The 19,270-nt window shown below is 37.9% G+C and overlaps 1 protein-coding gene across 3 annotated transcripts in view; it reads left to right on the top strand.

Moving 5' to 3' along the window:
* The window catches only part of LOC102754460 (ceruloplasmin), a 56,414-nt gene that overhangs the window by 14,798 nt on the left and 22,346 nt on the right, over positions 1–19,270 (top strand). For all 3 annotated transcript variants that reach the window (XM_015569711.1, XM_006772580.2, XM_015569710.1), the window contains 11 exons: positions 649–814; positions 2,411–2,541; positions 2,910–3,050; positions 3,307–3,518; positions 5,374–5,524; positions 6,401–6,613; positions 8,900–9,110; positions 9,906–10,045; positions 11,703–11,831; positions 14,288–14,394; positions 15,900–16,101. In XM_015569711.1, the coding sequence (XP_015425197.1) occupies positions 649–814; positions 2,411–2,541; positions 2,910–3,050; positions 3,307–3,518; positions 5,374–5,524; positions 6,401–6,613; positions 8,900–9,110; positions 9,906–10,045; positions 11,703–11,831; positions 14,288–14,394; positions 15,900–16,101 (1,803 nt within the window). The remainder of the gene's footprint in view (positions 1–648; positions 815–2,410; positions 2,542–2,909; positions 3,051–3,306; positions 3,519–5,373; positions 5,525–6,400; positions 6,614–8,899; positions 9,111–9,905; positions 10,046–11,702; positions 11,832–14,287; positions 14,395–15,899; positions 16,102–19,270) is intronic.

Raw genomic sequence — 19,270 nt, 5'->3', positions numbered from 1 at the left:
GAATTGATGCCCTCATGAAAATGTGCCTGCCTTGATTTTCCACCTGGCTGCCAACAGTTAACCTAATCAACCAATTTACTCATTAGTGACTAGTGGCAGCAATTTATACATACCAGGAAAGGCATTTTTGGTCAAATAGACTCTCAAATTCTTTTCAGTAGGCAGTTACTGTCTTTATCTCTGAGTTGGTCCAATGCTGGTTATTCTCCAGTAACATATAATCCTCTAACATTAATCTTTATATCCTGGCTTCTGCACTTGTTTCATACATTTTAGGCTTTTATACAGATTCCATAAATAAAGTACCTAAAATTTCTCAGAGATAGGGGAAGTTGCAATGTTGTTGGCTAAAATAAAAAATATATATGGACTACCAAAAAAAGGTTTTGCCCTAACCGGTTTGACTCAGTGGATAGAGCATCGGTCTACCGAGTGAAAGGTCCCAGGTTCAATTCCGGCCAAGGGCATGTACCTTCGTTGCGGGCACATCCCAAGTAGGAGGTGTGCAGGAGGCAGCTGATTGATGTTTTTCTCTCATTGATGTTTCTAACTCTCTATTCCTCTCTGTAAAAAATCAGTAAAATATATTTTTTTAAAAAGGTTTTCATGTCTTAATAACATTCTCTACTTGGATTTAATGTTTTTCAGAGAGTATGAAGGCTTTTTTCAATGTAAGCAATTGCCAAAAATCTTCAGCAGATGAACAGGGGACCCGTATTATACATTACTATATTGCTGCTGAAAAAACATTATGGAACTATGCTCCATCTGGTATAGATTTCTTCACTGAAAAACCTTTAACAGCAGCTGGATGGTAATGATTTGCTGATTGAAGCATTTATGGTTAAATAAAGATAATTGAAACTTTTTAGAACTCAACTATTCCTTAAAAGGATTTAGGCATCTTATACTAAAAAGATTCTCATAAAATCAAGGTAGAAAATTAATTATATCAATAATTGGAAAAATTTGAACCTAAGGATCATTGCCACACAAAATTTTTCTCTAAATTTCTTGGCAGCCAGTGCAAAGATGAACAAAATGTTCATAGGTTTTCTAGCACTGAGTGTTAAAATGGATTTGTTTTATAATTATGAGACATTTAACAGCATAGTGGATAATGTTATCAATAGCAATTTTACAAAAATTCAAGAGCATTCCTCATGTGTAATTTATACTTTCCTGTTAAGATCTGAAGAGAATTAAATCATTTCTTTTAACATCCTTACATTATATTATATAAATATTTTTACTCAATAATATTTAAGACTATATTACCAATTTCTACTTTAATGACCAAAAGCTAAGACTGAAATACATTACTGCAGCATTAGTATTTAAAAGTGCATAAAAAGTTTTTCTGATAGTCCAATTGTTAAATATATTTACCAACTTAAAGATTTCAGGAGTTTTAATCCTTCTGGTCTATTGGATTGAAGTTGTATGTCAGAAAATATCAAGTTCTAAAAACCACCAAAAATAATGTTTTCCATAGTATTTATTTTTCTCTAATTCACACCAAAAAAAATTGAGAAAACTAAAAATGTGATATCAAATGGATATTTTCTCTTCTTACATTTTAAGCTTATCAATAAATTATTCAATCTGTTTAATGGGAATTTTGTATTAATTGTGAGAAGGGTATCTGGCTTAGAGCAAAAACTAGATTCAGAATTAGGTCTGACACTCATTTTATATTGACTAAACTAAGGATGATTGATAGATCCTTTGACTTGCTTGATTCTCCTGGCTTAGCAATACTATGATGTGTTAACACTGCAAATCACCAGTTCATTGCTAGGGACCATTTTTTCTAACAGACTCCATTTTATTTTATTATCTATAATAATAAGAGCGTAATATGCTAATTAGACCGGGTGTCCTTCCTTCTAGACAAAGCCGCACCAGGTGGGGGCCTCGGCAGAGGTGGCAGAGGCCCCTGGCCACGGCGGCAGCGGTCAGGGGCTGGGGCCAAGGCTCTTGCACGAATTTTGTAGTAGAATAAAAAAATAAGAATGGAATCTCTCACCTTAATATTCTCACATCTCTGCACATACTTTAATGTTTATTACTACCTGCCTGAAAAAAAAGCAGACATATGTCTTTTTATTCCAAAAGAAAATTTGTAGATACACTACTAAGTAAACAGAGATACTTATATCACAGACAAAAGGCTGAAAAGATATCCATGGAAAATATTGACAATGGTTCTATATAGATAGTAGCGTTATGAAGATTTTAATTTTTTTTGTTATGTTTTTCCTTATTTTCCAAATTTTTTACAATGAGCGTAAATTACTTTTAGAAATAAATTAACAAGTACTTTAAAACAATTGTGTGTAGATTCTTGCTTTCTTTTCACATTATCACTGTAAACTTAAAAGTTCTCTGTGTATCTTTCTCTGCACAGTAAATCTCAGATATATTTTGAACAAGGCCCAACAAGAATTGGAGGAACTTACCAAAAGCTAGTTTATCGTGAATACACAGATGCTTCCTTCCAAACACAGAAGGCAAGAGAAGAACATCTTGGAATCCTTGGTAAAATTCTATTTATAGCTTGGAAGTAATAAGTATGTACCATTTACACAAATTCTGTGCAGTCAAAATAATATTCACCCACTCACAGTTTTATTAATTTTGGCTGTCATTTTAAAACCTCATGAAAACAATATAATCCAATTCACCCAACTGTAAACTACTTTCTTTTTTCCTATAAATCCAATAAGTTTATTATATTCATCCAAAGTGACTTTTTAAGACCCTGATCATTTGGCTCAAGGCATCATCCCCTTAGTTTGTTCTCAGACCCTTACCCATGCAACACAACCTGACAGTTACCCAAGCAACGCAGCCTGACAGCTACATTTATGAAAACCAGAGCAACTACTAACTCTTTTGTTTTCTAGGTCCTGTCATTAAGGCAGAGGTAGGAGATACCCTCAAGGTCACTTTCTATAATAATGGTTCTCTGCCACTCAGCATTCAGCCTCATGGACTGCTTTACAGCAAAGGAAATGAGGGCTCGTACTACAAAACACCCGGAGGAAGTAAGTAGAACTTGAGGGAGGGCCAAGCAAGCCATACTGTGATATAATGTCAACAAAGTTATTATGCAGCCCACTTTTCACACCTTAACAGCTCTGTGTACTTACTGTGACAAAGTGATTCCTTTGGCCCCTTTCAATTGTCACCCAAGGAGCTGCAAGGTGAGCAAGATACAGTTCTTGCTCTCAGAGATCTCACAGTCTAAACTAGAGTACTTTGCGTAATAGATCTATTTTACAAATGGTTATTCCTTACTAGGTATCCCTCCAGCCTCCTCACATGTAAATCCTGGCACAACATTTGTCTATACCTGGCAAGTTCCAAGAGATGTGGGTCCTACCTCCACGGATCCCAACTGCCTGACCTGGTTATACTACTCCTCAGTATATGGGAAAAAAGACACCAACAGCGGTCTTGTAGGGCCTCTCCTGGTGTGCAGAAAGGGAAGCCTTGGAAAGGATGGCAAACAGGTGAGTCATGGGACCTATGTCCAGGGTGCCTTGGTGAGAGTTTGCCTGAGACAGAACTGCAGAGAAAAGGTAATGGGGCAATCAACAGCTTTCACTTCTGTGTGCTGATGTCTCCCAATTCCATCCTTTCCTCAACTCCAGATGTATATCTTCCTCTGCCCAATGAACACCCACCCTAGCATGTTCCACAAACATTTCTAATTCTAACTAACTATTTTAACTCTTCATCTCCCTCTGGATGGCTACTACCTCTCCCTCTCCTCCCTGAGTGACCCTCTTTTCCTCTATTCTGTAACACCAGTCACCAAGCCTACAATACCATTGCCTTATATTAGGCACCATTATCTCTTTCTGAATTCCTTTAACCTCCTAACTCCTGTCCCCACTCTAATCCTGCTTCAATATAACTCCACATGCCTTCCTTTCAAACCTAGTTACAGCACTCACCATACTAAAAACTACTCCACCATTTCTTGACTCAGACATCAATACATCAGACCCGTCTGATCCCTCCAGATTCCTGCATCCCTCCCTACCATTCTGGTCTTGCTGCACAATTAGCTTATTAGTCCCTGAGTAAGGAAGGCTAAGTCATATCCCTTTTACTTTGCCTTTCTTCTATCTGGAATCATCTTTCCTCACTGTTTCACCTGCTAAAAGTGAAGACATTTTTAAAACTCATACTGAGGACTCCTTCCTGCCCTTCAAACAATATCTCCTAACTAAAGTTACTTAAAGTTCCTGCAGGTTGCCATAGTTCCTTATCTATGTTTTCATTAAAGCACTTATTCATGTATTTATTTTTATTGGTCTTTCTCTCGTGACTAGACCATAAGTTCCTTGAAACCATACAGGGGTTTTATTCACTTACAAGAGGACCAGCATGCATGAAATCATACACGAGTAGCTCACTTCCACTTGCCTCAGCTGGCCACCCTGCCCATTGCCACTCATTGCTAGCGCCCCGCCCTCCACAGCTCGTAGCTCTCCGCTGCTTGTAGCCCTTTGCCACTTGTAGCTCTCCACCCCTAGTAACTCGCGCCCTGCCTTGCTCACAGGTGGAGGGGGGGTGGGTACCGAGAGGTGCTCAATGTACCTTCTGGTGACTGGTCGTTTGGTTGTTACAGCGTTACAGCATTACGCCATTGGCCTTTTATAATATATATTGTAACAACCATAACCCCTCTGTGGCATGTCGTAGGTGCCCAATAAATGCTTGATGAATGATTTCCCCTCATTCCTCACTCACAAATGAACTAATGTCTAAATTATTTTCTACAATTATAATTCATGTGTAATGAAGCCTTGTAAACTCACCAATATAAATATATTTATGATTAAATGTATATTTTATTTTAAAATGTGACTATATATTTGTATTAATTTATATAAAGTCCTTTAGAAGTCTCATAATTCTAACATACATGTAATTTTTATCCAAAAATAAAAACATTATACATATTTAATTTCTTCATAAACCCTAAAATGCAAACTTTCTAGAATTTAGAATTAAAAACATTTTATTTAACTTACTTTCTATAAAGCATGCTATGAAAAGTTACTATCTGTGATTATCTGATTATATAATTTATTTTTATAACGTTTCAGATGTAGAGATCCCTAGAGTAAGAGCTTTAAATGAAAACAGCTGTAGAGATTTCCCCAACTTGTTAGTTCTGATAAATCCATTCATTGGGATTCATGCCTTTATATAAATGCCTGTAACTGGGGAGGTCAATTGATCACAATATCTAGGAGTACAAAAATCTCATTGTATATAAAATCTTGTATTCAGATCAATCATTGGACCATCTATATTCTATGTCTATTCTTTTTTTTCTATTCTCATTCGCAGAAGGGAATAGACAAAGAGTTTTACCTACTTGCTACAGTATTTGATGAAAATGAAAGTCATCTCCTGGATGAAAATATTAGAACATTTACCACAGAACCTGAAAATGTGGATAAAGAGGATCAAAGTTTCCAAGATTCTAACTTAATGTACTGTAAGAAAACGTTTAATTTACACGATAGATATATTAAGCAGTTGTTTAATTTCATTATGCCTAAGGAATTACAGATCATTTTTAAAAATGCACATTTCATGGCCCAATGGTTGGCTAGTATGTTTCATGTTACATTTAAGTATAATCTCCCAATAAAAATATTGTCTACCAAGGTTATTATGTTAAATTCAATTTACCAAATATTTACAATGCCGTTTTCGTGCAATATATTGTTTAGTTATAACTACATGTAAGACAGAAAAGTCCTGTATTTCTTTATTGACAAATTAGTGAAGTAGTTGGGTGGGGTATTTGTTGAGTTGGTTGGTTGGTAGTTTTGGAATAGTGTTAGATGTAGTGGGAAAAGGATTGGTCTGGAGACTTGTGCTCTGCTCTTAACAGCTCCATTCACTAGCTTAATGACACTGAACACTTAACTGCTCCTTTGGCCTTAGTTTTCTGAAATCTAAAAGGAAAGGATTGACTCTGGTCATCTTAATATTCTTAAATGAATGAATTGCTTTATGACTAGTTCTCTGTTGCGTTTCAAGAGATGTCAGTAGCCCTAGCCGGTATGGCTCAGTGGATAGAGCATTGGCCTGTGGACAGAAGGATCCCGGGTTTGGTTCCAGTCAAGGGCATGTCCCTCGGTTGCAGGCTCCTCCCCTTCCTGGGCCCTGGTTGGGGCGCCTGCAAGAAGCAACCAATCGATGTGTTTCTCTCACATAGATATTTCTCTCTGTCTTTCCCTCTCTCTTCCACTCTCTCTAAAAATCAATGAAAAAATATCCTCGGTTAGGATTAAAAAAAAAAAAAAAAAAAAAAGGACATGTCAGTAAATTCAATTCTCTTGTCTTTGTCTCAAATGTCTTGCAGCCATAAATGGATACATGTATGGAAATCTGCCAGGACTGGATATGTGCATAGGAGACAACATTTCATGGCACGTTCTTAGTGTGGGATCACAGCAGGACTTACATGGGATATACTTTTCAGGAAATACCTTCATTTCCGCAGGAGAAAGGGGGGACACTATGGCCCTGTTCCCCCACACTTCCATGACACTTTTAATGACACCTGATTCCACAGGTAAGTGGTAAATCTTCTCCTTCAACCAGGAACATGAAAAACAGTGTCATTATATGCACTGGATATTGTTTGTACAGAAGAAAAAGAGAAATGACATAAATAGTTCTTGGAAAATTGTTGCTCTTTTCCATTTAATTTATGAGAACACTGGTATATCATCTTTCTGTGCATAAAAATCTTCTCATTCTCTCCCAGTTTTTTCTTCCTGGATCCAGGCTTTAAACCAACCCACACTACTCAAAAACAGTGAAGATGTTTTGCAGCATTTGACCTTGTCTTTTTTCAACTATCTGCTGCATTTCTTACTCTCCTGTCTATTTGTTTCCCAGGACTTGCTTCTGCTTCTGCCTTATCCTCCTCTCTCTGCCTTCCTCTCCTATATCTCTCCTTGCTAGCTTTGCTCTAAAGGAAGAGGTTTTGATTTCAATGAGGTTGATTGTTGCTGGAAAAAATTTTTTTTTAAATACATCCCATATCAGAGAATTGTTGTGGGGATCACAGGAACCAAGCCTCCATTCTAAACCTAACACCCTCATTTGTAAAATAAGTATTGTAATAATTTACAACTTACAAAAAGGAATAGGCAATGATCAGATCCCATGAGATACAAGAAGTAAAAATGCAGTAAAGTGCCTGGAATATGTTGGACTTTAAAGAAAATGTTAGCCTTCTTTTATCCTGCAGATCCAACTTCACGAACAAACACAAAATCATCTATCTTGATCAAAAACTACTGGCATCAATCAAATAACTGTCTACACAATAAACTAGTTACTCTATAAATACCATGGATTTGAATCTTAACTCTTTGTAATGCCACAGATTCATTTGACTACATTTTCTACATTCCAAAACTTTTAATTTTTTCTTTTCAAACAAACAAAATCTGTGAATAAGTGCAATTAAGGAGGAGGAGAAATCTTTCTTCAACACTCTCTTCTCTGTTGCAGGCATTTACTCAGTGGCAAGTTATTGCCAGCCCAGCCCTACTCCTTACTCTCTTTTCCCCTGAACTTAAAAAAAATTGTCTGCTCTTTATTCTCTTTTGTAAACAATATCATTTCTAATAAACATGTGGAGACATCAACTACATGTCAAGCACTGTTCTATATGAGAATCATTTTATCCTAAACAAGTTCTTTCCTAACCCTCTGAATCTGAAGGTTTTTCTTCCTTGTCCATCTTCTTGAATCTTACCCTCCACTCCATAAAAATTAATAACAACAATAGAAACATGTAAAGAGTTGAAAGAGAGAGTTATTGCTATGAAGGTAATATTAAGCAGGGTCAGAATGTGATGTGCATAAAATTTACTAAAATAAAAGACAATCTGAATTCAGGTGGAATTCACTGTTCTAAACCAGGCTGGGTTTTTTATTGTTGTTGTGGTGGTGATTTGTTTTGGTCATGGTTATTCTTTGGAGTTTTTAATGTATTAAACTGAATCCTTTCAACTTCCTTTCACTCCTTCTGCCACTACCTCTATGATCTAAGCCACCATCATCTCTCATGGATGATTTTAACAGCCTCCTAACAGGCATCCTTTCTTCCACCTTACCCACTACAGTTTAGTCTCAGCACAAAGGCCAGAGTGCCCATATGTCACTCATCAATTCAAAATTCCACAATGGCTCCCCATTTCACTAAGTAAAGGCAACAGACTTTTCAGTGGCCCCCAAGGGCCCATGGGACCCAGCCCTCCTTTCCCCACCAGTCTTCTCTCCTGGTACTCTCACACTTGCTCACTCCACTCTAGGCACACAGGCCTCTTATAAGGTCCTCAATTGCACCAATTAGACCTTCATCATAAGGGTGTTTGCTACCTGCTTCCCCTAGATCTACTATTCACCTCTCATGAGTCTTTGCCCAAATGCCACCCTCCCATCAAGGCCTATCCTAATCATCCTATAAACATTGTCCACTGCTCCTGTGAGCCCACTCCACCGCAGAATCCTCAACCTTCCTTACACTGTTATACTTTTTTCTTTGATGCATAGCATTTATTACCTTCCAACATACATAAAAGTTATACTATGTCTACAAGACCTTGCAATATAAACTGTAAGGGCAAGTATTTTTAACTGTTGTGTCTATTGATGTTTCTAAAGTGTCTTGAAATATGCCTGGCATAAAGAAGATACTCAACAAATATTCATAAAATTAGTGAACGAATGAATGAACTATCTTACTGTATTTCTTTGGGGGTTTATACCTTACAGATGACTTCACAGAGAGAAAGAAATCTGAATGCAAAACTTTATGAATTATTTTCTTATTTACCTCCAGGAATTTTTGATGTGGTTTGTCTGACTTCACAGCATTATCAAGGAGGCATGAAACATAAATACAAAGTGAGGCAGTGTTCAGAGCAATACCCTCATCAAACGCAGTACCAAAAGGAGAAAATTTTTTATATTGCAGCTGAGGAAGTTGTGTGGGATTATTCTCCTAGCAGGACGTGGGAAAGAGAACTGCACCATTTACAAAGAAAGGAGAAGTATGGTGATAACTTCAGTCTCTAACTAGGAAGGCTTCATCCTGTAGTTTCTCACGCTTTTTTTTTCAGTGTGTGTGTGTGTGTGTGTGTGTGTGTGTGTGTGTGTTATAATTTTTTGTGTTTGGTATGGTATGTATGTGTACTATGCATGTATGTGATTGGTATGTGTTTATGGCATGTGTGTGTTTAGGATACATTCAAATTTTGAAGTTACAAATAACTTCAAAATGTGTGTGTGTAATACCTTAAATTCCAAATGACTTAAAATCTTTCTAAATATTTAAATAACTTCTGTGCATTGTTTCTTCTTGTCTCTCTTTCCATTTCTTGTATCCTACTTTCCTTTTGGGTGCTACCATCCAAATGTATCACTTTGAGGTATAATAAACATATTTTTAGCTATATTTAACATTTGGAATCAGTCAGATTTTCCTTTTGTCTACATTCATCTCCATCTACATCTGTTCCTCTGAAAACCTCAAATTAAAGACACTAATTTTCCTTTTAGTAAAATTTGATTTCTAACTATAGTTTTCTCTCTTACTATTTATTCATTTATCAAAACTAAAATTTTATTCTGAAAATGTGTTTCAAAATATGGAATAAATTTTCAACAATCTTACCAGAATGAATATATTTTTAAAAAGAAGAATTACTTTCCAAGGTACAATAGCTTCTAGATATTAATAAATTACATTATTTCAATAAGAAGTTCTTCCATATGAGAATGTATCTAATTTAATTGTTAAATTAACTAATTTTGTGGGGTTTGTTTTTATTTTCATTTTCTTAAAGTGAAACAAACATATATTTGGATAAAACTGGGACATTTCTTGGGTCCAAATATAAGAAAGTCGTATACCGTCAATATGATGATATCACATTCACAAAGCAAACAAAAAGAAATGAAGATGAAAAGCATCTGGATATTCTAGGTATAGATTTACAGTAAGATTGATCTGGGTGTTTGCTTCTTGTCCTCAACCACTAGAGATTGTTGCACACTGGGGATACTGTCAACTTCCATCTTGTCAGAGAAAAATGCCTATAATGCTAACTCCAATTTGTTTTACTGGGAAAAAGAGTGGCTCAAGTATTGTTTAAAGGAAAGTAAAGAGACTGCAGAAAATTAATATGGTCAGTTTCACATTACTTGGCTTCTTGCACTCAGAATTCAAGAATTATGGATCTGGGAGGGACCTTAGATGTAGCTTGTAGAGATAATTGCATTGAAATTAAAATGAAGCCCAGAAATTTGTCTATAGTGAGCAGGAGGACTTCTTTGCTTAAATTTGCTTTTAATTTTAACACTTAGGTGTTCCGACTCAATTTCATCTCTGTCCAAGAGTGAGGAAAATTATAGCCCTTTCTTCCAACCTTGACAGATCAGCTAGGAAACCTACACCACTGAGCACTCACATGTAACATTTTCATAAGTCACATATCATTGTTTAGCTTCACGTGGCATTTCCATAGGTCATATGATGACTTCATATGTAAAATGGCTTTTCCATATGTTGCCTAGTATTTCCAGAAGTCACATGGTATTTCCATATGCCCAATCTTGTTTGGTGCCTGCTATCTATGTATCTATCAAAGGGCATTTTTAGCATGGGATCCTGAGAAGATGGATTTACATGCTGATGAAGGGAATGGTTATTGTTCTGCACTTTTGAGCTTGCCCCTTTTTGAGGGAGAGAGACAGGGAGGTCTGTGCTATCTAGTACCCTCTGCTGGTAGGTGGTTCCCTATCTTTAGTAACAGCTGGATGTTTGTTTTCTCTAGGATTCTGGCCAAATGCAACAAGATAAATAATACAATATGACTCTCTAGATCCCACTATCATTTATACAACAAAAAAGAAAACACTTTATGTAAAAGGAAAAACAAGCACAGCATTTGGGAAGGTAGAATTATACGGGCATCAAAAAGGTGTTGACTTTAGCTTTAGTCAGTGTTCACCAGGTCTCTTCAGGGCTCTGATTTTAGTAATTATAGCACAAGTTTGAATAGAGTTCTTACCGTTTAGTTCATCTCAAAATCATCTCTGTTTCAGAATTTTTAGAGCTACCAATTCAATCTGCTTTCAAATAGAAAGAAGATTTATAGCAAATGTTATACCTTCAGTTCTTGGCCTGGGATGAAAGAGAGAAAGAGTAAAATTAAGGGGTCTTTGGTCTATCAGAGAGAATATTACCCTGGGTCATAAAAAGGGCTTGTAGCTCCTTCCAATTTTCCACTAGGGTGAAGGGGGAAAAGAATTAAAGGCTTAAATGATGATGTTGGGTCAAGAAAGAAAGTAAAGTGCTCCATTTCTAAATTGTGGGGTTTTTTATGCATTAACTGATGCTCATCAAAGTAGGTTTTCTAGAGATGAAGCTTATAAAAATTCTAGATGACTAAAATTTTTCAGGCAAAAATCATGTTTTATAAATCAGGAATGATCCACTTGATAACTGTGTTTGTGTTTTATTTGGCACATGTTAAGGAAAAGGATAAGAATAAGTTACTCTGTAAATACTTGAGGACAGATGACTCAGAATTCAAAATAAGTAAAGCTTATTTACACATTTTTCTTCTTATATTTCCTAGGTCCTTTAATATTTGCCACTCCTGGTGAAAAAGTCCGGATTATCTTTAAAAATAAAGCCTCAAGGCAATATTCTATTTATGCTCATGGAGTAAAAACACAGAATTTCACTGTTGTTCCAACACAGCCAGGTAACTGCTTTAGGAGGAAAAAGAAAAAAAGCTTTTATACAGGTCTATGGGGCTAATGTTCCTTCTTAAATATGGGTGTAGTTCCAGATGAGAAAGATCACTGGACTAGTAAGAAGGGCCTGAAGAGCTTGGGAGAGGAGTTCCTTTTGCAAATTGAGTTTGCTTCCAGGAGGAAGCACAATAAGCAAAACTTTCCAGTGTATACAATTTCTCCTCTAGAGCTACATCCCTCCCACCTCTCCACCTATCCAGTTGCCAAGTATTCTTATATTCAATCTCTCCAACTCAAATGCTAAAGTAGGAGTTGAGTACAAGATGTAGTATGTGAGGAAGGGGCAGGGATAGAGTTGAGCTGCTAAGAGGAAGTGATGAATCTCTTGTATTAATATTTCTAAGGCATCAGCACTTTAGAGCATGCCATTCACTTTCTCAACTTAGAAGAAAATGAAAAGTTTTTACCATATGCTTAGGAAGCTGACTCTGAAATGAAGATTTGTGTGCAAGTAGTGCTCTTGGGATCAATGATAGTGGAGAGAAAGAGAAGGAAGAAGAATTGATCAGGGAGGAGAGGTTGAACAGAGATGCAGCCTCAATAGAAGTCACAGCCAACCATGCAAGAAGTTCTGAAGAGAGGGTGGCCCCAGCTGTCCTGAGCTGGGGTGAGAGAGCTGGCTCTGTATGTCCCTGTGTCACCAAACCGGTTCCATGCCAGGGCCTGGCCCTGCACCAGCATGGCCTGGGACACTTCCAGTGTGAGGCAACCTCCAGGTTCCTGAGGAAAGATTTCAAGAATGATTTAGAGTGAGAATGAAAGTAAGTTTTATTCAGGTAGAGACAAAGAGAGGGGCCAGGACACAGGCACCCGTTGTGAAAGAAGCAAGAGTCTGAGTGAACCGGGGCAACTCGCAAGTGAGTTGTGCAGTGGGTAAGTCACTTCTTGGGATTTTATGTGTTTCCAAGGGCAGGTTATTTCTGAACTTTGTGGTGCTAAATTCTGACTCTGTCTTCTTGCTGTGGGGGATGTCTTGCTCCTAATATGGTCCTTTCCGGAAGTGTCATGGCCGTTCACCCTCTTGGCCCCCTTCTACTTGTGGTGAGTTTCCATTACACTGATGGTGTAATGAGCTTTGGATCAGTATTTGGTCATTTTTTTCTTGGAATGGTCTGGTTTTAGCCAGTCCTGTTGTTGTTGACTTCTGTGACCACCACAGGGGTTTCCTGCCATGAGCTAGTTCTCTTTGATCATAAAAGGAGGTGAGAGGACCTAGTGGTTTATTGGCCTGTGATGTTGGCTCATACTTTCTCACTCCACTTATCAGAATTTTCCCCAAACTTCTTTCTATTCTGCCTCCCCTGCAGCAGTCATTGGATGCAGGTTTTGGCGAGAAGGGTTTACAGCCAGTGGAGCCAGGCCTTTGTTGTTAAAGAGGGATCTAAGAGGGGTATCCAGGATGTCCCCCATAGTTCCCCACATAAACAAGAAATTCTAGAAATTAAGGGTATCAAGGAAAGAGCCACTTGACGGTGGTTGAAATATTTTCTTTTGATTTTAAAAACAATCTTATATTACAATGTGAATTTCCTATCAAGGGTGTTTGCAAGTCAGCACCATGTGCTGATAAATCAGGAAAGGATCACATTCCCTGTATTCCACAGACACCTCTGAGTATTTACTGTGCTCCAGGCAAAGTGTGGTGTGCTGGAAGGGGAGGGTAAAAAGTAAGTAGATAGTTAAAGACTTGGAAGTAGGGAGACTGGGGATAAAGTTGGTTAGTGGAGGATGAAAACTATGTCACAGGTACTTAGGAAAATTAATTTAATACTCTGGAAGTGGGAGGTGGAGTATTATACAGCAAGGGGTAAGAGTGGGGCATCAAAAGAACTTTCCTGCAAGAGTCAACAGGGATCATTCTGCAGGGATCATTCAAATAGTTCTGGGTGGAAAGGATGTCTACGTAATCCACAAATTGGAAAGTTCAGAGCTGGGATTCAAAACAAGTCTGTCATATTCTAATGCCTGAGTTATCATCACAACAATAAATGTTTGTTGAATGAATGAATTAGATATTTAATAACTGACATTTTTCAATGGCAGAATCGCTGTCAGGTTTTGTTTCAATAACCCTGACTACATAATAACCAACATCATAATGACATTGAACTTGCCCAATGGCCCAGGTAATGCAACATCAAGGGCTTCATTTGCATCATCTCGTCTAATTTCTAAATTCCTGTCTTATGTGCATGTGGAAACAGAAACTCAGAAATATAAACACATTGTCTAAAGTCACAAAGCCAGGAGCAGTAGATCCAGAGTAGGGGAAAAAAACAAAACAAAACGAGGACTCTGTTGCCAATTATTTGCATAGCTATAGTATCTTCTCATTATCTGGTTCTCCATACAGAAGTATGGTTTAAAAGATTCTATATTAATACATTGTATTTGCCTATTTTAGGAAAGATCCGAACATACATTTGGCAGATTCCTGAAAGAACTGGTCCTACCTCAAAGGACTTTGAATGCATACCTTGGTTTTACTATTCCACTGTGAACCTGGTTAAGGTAAAGTTTGAATCAAATCTCAGTTTTTATTTTATCTCCTCCTAGAAATTATAATGGAAGGAAGAATGAGTTTATTTTTTATTTTTAAAAATCTTAGTTCTATGTAAAGTTTATATTAAGTAACCTAAATATTGCTCAGCTTTTAATCCTACACAGGCTTGCATCTTTCAAGAATAAATTATTGCATTATGATTACCTATACTTAGGACATTTTTCAAAATGTCACTATAACATCCTCTTTGTTTCATTGAGTCAGATCTGAGTAACAGAAAACAAAGTATGGAGTCTGAAAATTCTATAGTTAATAGAAATAAATATATACATACTAGAGGCCCAGTGCATGAAATTTGTGCATGGGGGAGGGGGGTGCCCCTCGGCCCAGCCTACACCGTCTCCAATCTGGGACCCCTGGGGGATGTCCCACTGCCAGTTTAGGCCCAATCCCTAAACTAATAGTCGGACATCCCTCTCACAATCCAGGACTGCTGGCTCCCAACCGCTCACCTGCCTGCCTGCCTGCCTGATTGCCCCAACCACTTCTGCCTGCCAGCCTGATCACCCTAATCACTCCCCTCCAGCCTGATCGATGCCTAACTGCTCCCCTGCCAGGCTGATTGCCCCCTAACTGCCCTCCCTTGCCAGCCTGATGACCCCCACTGCCCTCCCCACCAGCCTGGTCTCCCCCAACTGCCCTCCCCTGCAGGCCTTCTCCCCCACAACTGCCCTCCCCTGCTGGCCCAGTCACCGCCAACTGCCCTCCCCTGCTGGCTGGTCGCCCCTAACTGCCCTCCCCTGCCAGTCATCATATGGTGGCCATCTTTGACCATATGGGTGCAGTTTTCTTGTGTAAAGGTGTGATGGTCAATTTGCATATTACCGCTTTATTATATAGGATTACATATTTTTTAAAACCCTCAAATCTGAAGATTTAGTTTATTTTCATTTTTTAAAAAAATAGTTTTCTCTTTGAACTTTTAGTTATTTGGACCACTTTGTAGCTGGAACAAAAATCTACTCAGACATTCAACCCCAAAACAAAATTAATATAAACAAACTAAGGCTCCTGGCTGGAGGTGCTGTGGGAACAGAGGCACCACAGGAGAAAGGATCTGAGACCTTTAGAATCTCTGCCAACTAACTCCAATGCCAGGGAATTCTAATTAAAACCAAAGTTCTGTTCTTTAATTACATTTTCAAAAATTGAACTAAATCCATTGAGGAATGTGTCTAAAATCCCTTCCAGGAGTTTGCTGTTCTCTTTAAACTTCAACTCCAATGAATGAGATGATAATTTTTCTTTAATCAAAGATTTAGCATGTTTTGTTCCTTACTCTCAGACTTAGAATCCTAATAATTAAAAACTCAGGATCTGAAAAACAAACAAACAAACTAAAAACCCCCAGGATCAGATCTCACTAAAGCCAAAACTTGATTCCATTCTTTTTATTGATTGGGGGAAATTTTTAGTTGTGGGCCTGGTTAATAATCTTGCTTTCTTTCTTCAGGATCTTAACAGCGGGCTGGTAGGCCCTTTGATAGTATGTCGCAAAAACACCACAGCCGACATAGTTCACCGTGTTCTCCACTTCATGATTTTTAATGAGAATGAGTCCTGGTACTTGGACGAAAATATCAACACCTATTCTCTAGAACCGAACCAAGTAGACCGGAATGATGAGGATTTTGACTTGAGCAACCAAATGCATGGTAATGCCCACTAACTGACACCCCAACTGTAGCCTACAGGGTGTTTTCCACAAAACAAAAAGATGAGGTTCAAATTTGTCAAGCTCAGCACAGTTTAGAAAACATAGATACATACAGTTGGGTATATATCACATGACAAACTTTTTCCATAAATGGCCAGATAGTAAAGAATTTGGGCTGGAGGTGGCTGCAGGGACAGAGGCAACATTCCATCTCTGCCATAAGCTATCTTCCTCTCTGTTCTTGTATCACAAAAGCCCCCATAGATAAGAGGCAAACAAAAAGAAGTGGCTGTGAGCCAACACAACTTTATTTATAAACACTGAAATTTACAGTTCATATAATTTTCACATGTCAGGAAATATTTGCCTTTTTAAATATTTATTTAACTATTTAAATATTTAAAAACCACTGTTTGCTCATAGGCCATAGAAAAATGCAATGAATGGGCTGGATCTGGTCTCTGAGCTGTACACCACTATCTTAGTACTATGGCAAATTCTTAAGCCGTGCAGGCAACGGAAAACCAGGAATATCAGCTGCCACTTCTGGAGGGCCTTACTAAACACTTTTCCAAACATTTCACCTGGGTAAACATAGGGACAGTTGGGGTTTGAGGCAAACTGGAGAGCACCTGGCTCCACACACTCCTCCCCACCACCATCACCAAATGACCTTCATAGGCAGAGCTTTTAAAATCCCCATGCTTGTCAATCAAAATTCTCTTAAAGGTTGATTGTAAAAAGGCTCATTCTGTTTATGACTTTCCCCATCTAGAATCACAGAAATAAGACAATTATTCAACTAGAAAACACATAAACAATCTCAATCACAATCTTACTTAATTTAATCTTTAGGAAGCTCAAGAAGATGACTAGGTAAGGGAACCTTAACTAAGGCAAACCCAAATATGATCATTTCCAATATCTTAGTTTTTCCCCCACAAGAAATATATGTAAACTTAAAATTAATTTAAGGACTACATCCATTCTAATTATCATCTTACTAGGCCCTAATGAGATACACAGACCCAGCTGGGCCATCTTCTATCCAGCTGTTCACAGTGTGGGGGCTGCAGATTGTGCATTGCTACAATTCAAGGCTGACTTGGGGGAATGTTGCAAATGAAACAGAAACACAGGGCTGTCTTTTACATTCCCTATTTGAAGGTCAAAAAAGGTTTCATGAAGGGAGAAGACATTGAGTATTTAAGGATGCATAAGAATCTGTCTAGTAGAAAATGAGAGGAATGTGAGCTAAGTCACACAGCACCTGGAAAGAAAAAGCCAACAGAATTGTGGAAGACTTTGAATACTTTGTTAAGAATGTAGACTTGATCTAAACCAGAGCTTCTCAAGCTTGCCTCTATTGAAATTTTGGGCCGGATAACTTTTTGTTGTGTGAGGCTGACCTGTGCATTGTAGGACGTTTAGCAGCATCCCTGGCCTCCATCTTATAGATGCCAGTAGCGCCTTCCCCCAAGTTGTGATGGGGAAGGCGCTAAAAATGTCTCTAAGCATTGCCAAAGGTCTCCTGGAGGACAAAGTTCTGTTGAGAACCATTGTGCTAAAGGCACCAGGGGCACTGAGCTAGGGAACAATAGGAATAAATGCATATTTCAGGAGCAGCTCTGGCAATCATCTAAGCACTTGTGCTGCAAGTGTGGTCCATGGATCAGCAGCAGCAATGTCACTTGAAAGTTCGTTAGAAATGCAGAATTTTAGGCTTCACAGACCTAGTACATCATAATCTGCAGTTTAAAAATGTTTATTGAATTTATTGGAGTGACATTGATTAATAGAATTATATAGGTTTCAGGTCTACAATCCTACAATACATCATCTGTATATTTTATTGTGTTCACCACCCCAAGTCAACCTCCTTTCATCACCATTCATCCCCCCTTTACTCTTTTCTACCACCCCCAACCCCCTTTCTGGCAATCATCATGCTATTTTCTGTGCTTTGTTTTGTTTTGTTTGTTTGTTTTACTGCTAGATAGACATTTTAACAAGATTCCCAGAGCAGATGCACATTAAAGTTTGAGAAGCACTGGCCTAAAGCAGTCTCCTCTATTACATCTCTCCACCAGCTAAAAGTGTTAGAACCCTGCCTACATTAATATATGTTTATAGATTATATCTTTCTATTAATGTATTTTATACATTTCAAAAAATGAACACAAAATAGAAAGTTCAAAAAGAACATTTTAATATTTTCTTCCTGTTACCCTTTGAAAACCATACGTACATAGAGGATTAGAGAGGGAGAGAAACCAAGACCTGAGACCTCAGGCAGATGGCATTTCAGTAATACCAGTGACAGATCATGGAAGTCTGACTTAGGGCAGTTAAATGGGAACACACACTCCTAATAGTCTAAGAACCTCTTGTGATCATTTTAAATATACTTTAAATACATAGACATGTTAAACTATCCATCAATTTAAGTATCTTTAGTTATGAAATATTCTAATCCAACCCAATTGTGTTAAAGCAGCGGTTTTTAACCTGTGGGTCGTGACCACTTTGGGGGTCTAACGACCCTTTCACAGGGGTCGCTTAAATACATCCTGCATATCAGATATTTACATTACGATTCATAAGAGTAGCAAAATTACAGTTATGCAGTAGCAACGAAAATAATTTTATGGTTGGGAGTCACAGCAACATGAGGAACTGTATTAAAGGGTCACGGCATTAGGAAGGTTGAGAACCACTGTGTTAAAACACAGTCAATTCCTCATTTGCTCAAGCAAAAAAAAACACCTCATTAGTATTAGACACAGCCATGAATGGACGTTTAGTCATGTTTAACTGAATCCTTAGGCTTGCTTCAAAATCCTCATGACCTCTGAAAACATTCATGATACTTTCTTTCTTTTTTAAAAATTTATTGGGGTGACATTCATTAACAAAACCATGCAGGTTTCAAGTGTAAAACTCAACAAAACATCATCTGCATACTGTATCATGAGCCCATGGCCCAAAGTAAAGTATCTCTCTGTCCCCATTTATCCCTTGTTTGCCCCCTTACACCTCCCCCAAACCCCTTTCCCTCTGGCTATCACCATACTGTTGTCTCTGTCTATGTGTTTTATATAGGTAAAAATTTTTTTAGTTAATCCCTTCATCTTTTTTTGAACCTACTCCCCCAACCCTCCTCCCCT

This window comes from Myotis davidii, unplaced genomic scaffold (assembly GCF_000327345.1).
Source record: "Myotis davidii unplaced genomic scaffold, ASM32734v1 scaffold766, whole genome shotgun sequence".
In the NCBI taxonomy this organism is placed as follows: domain Eukaryota; kingdom Metazoa; phylum Chordata; class Mammalia; order Chiroptera; family Vespertilionidae; genus Myotis; species Myotis davidii.
The sequence above is the reverse complement of the archived record's forward strand: the minus strand, read 5'-3'. Positions and strand labels throughout refer to the sequence as shown.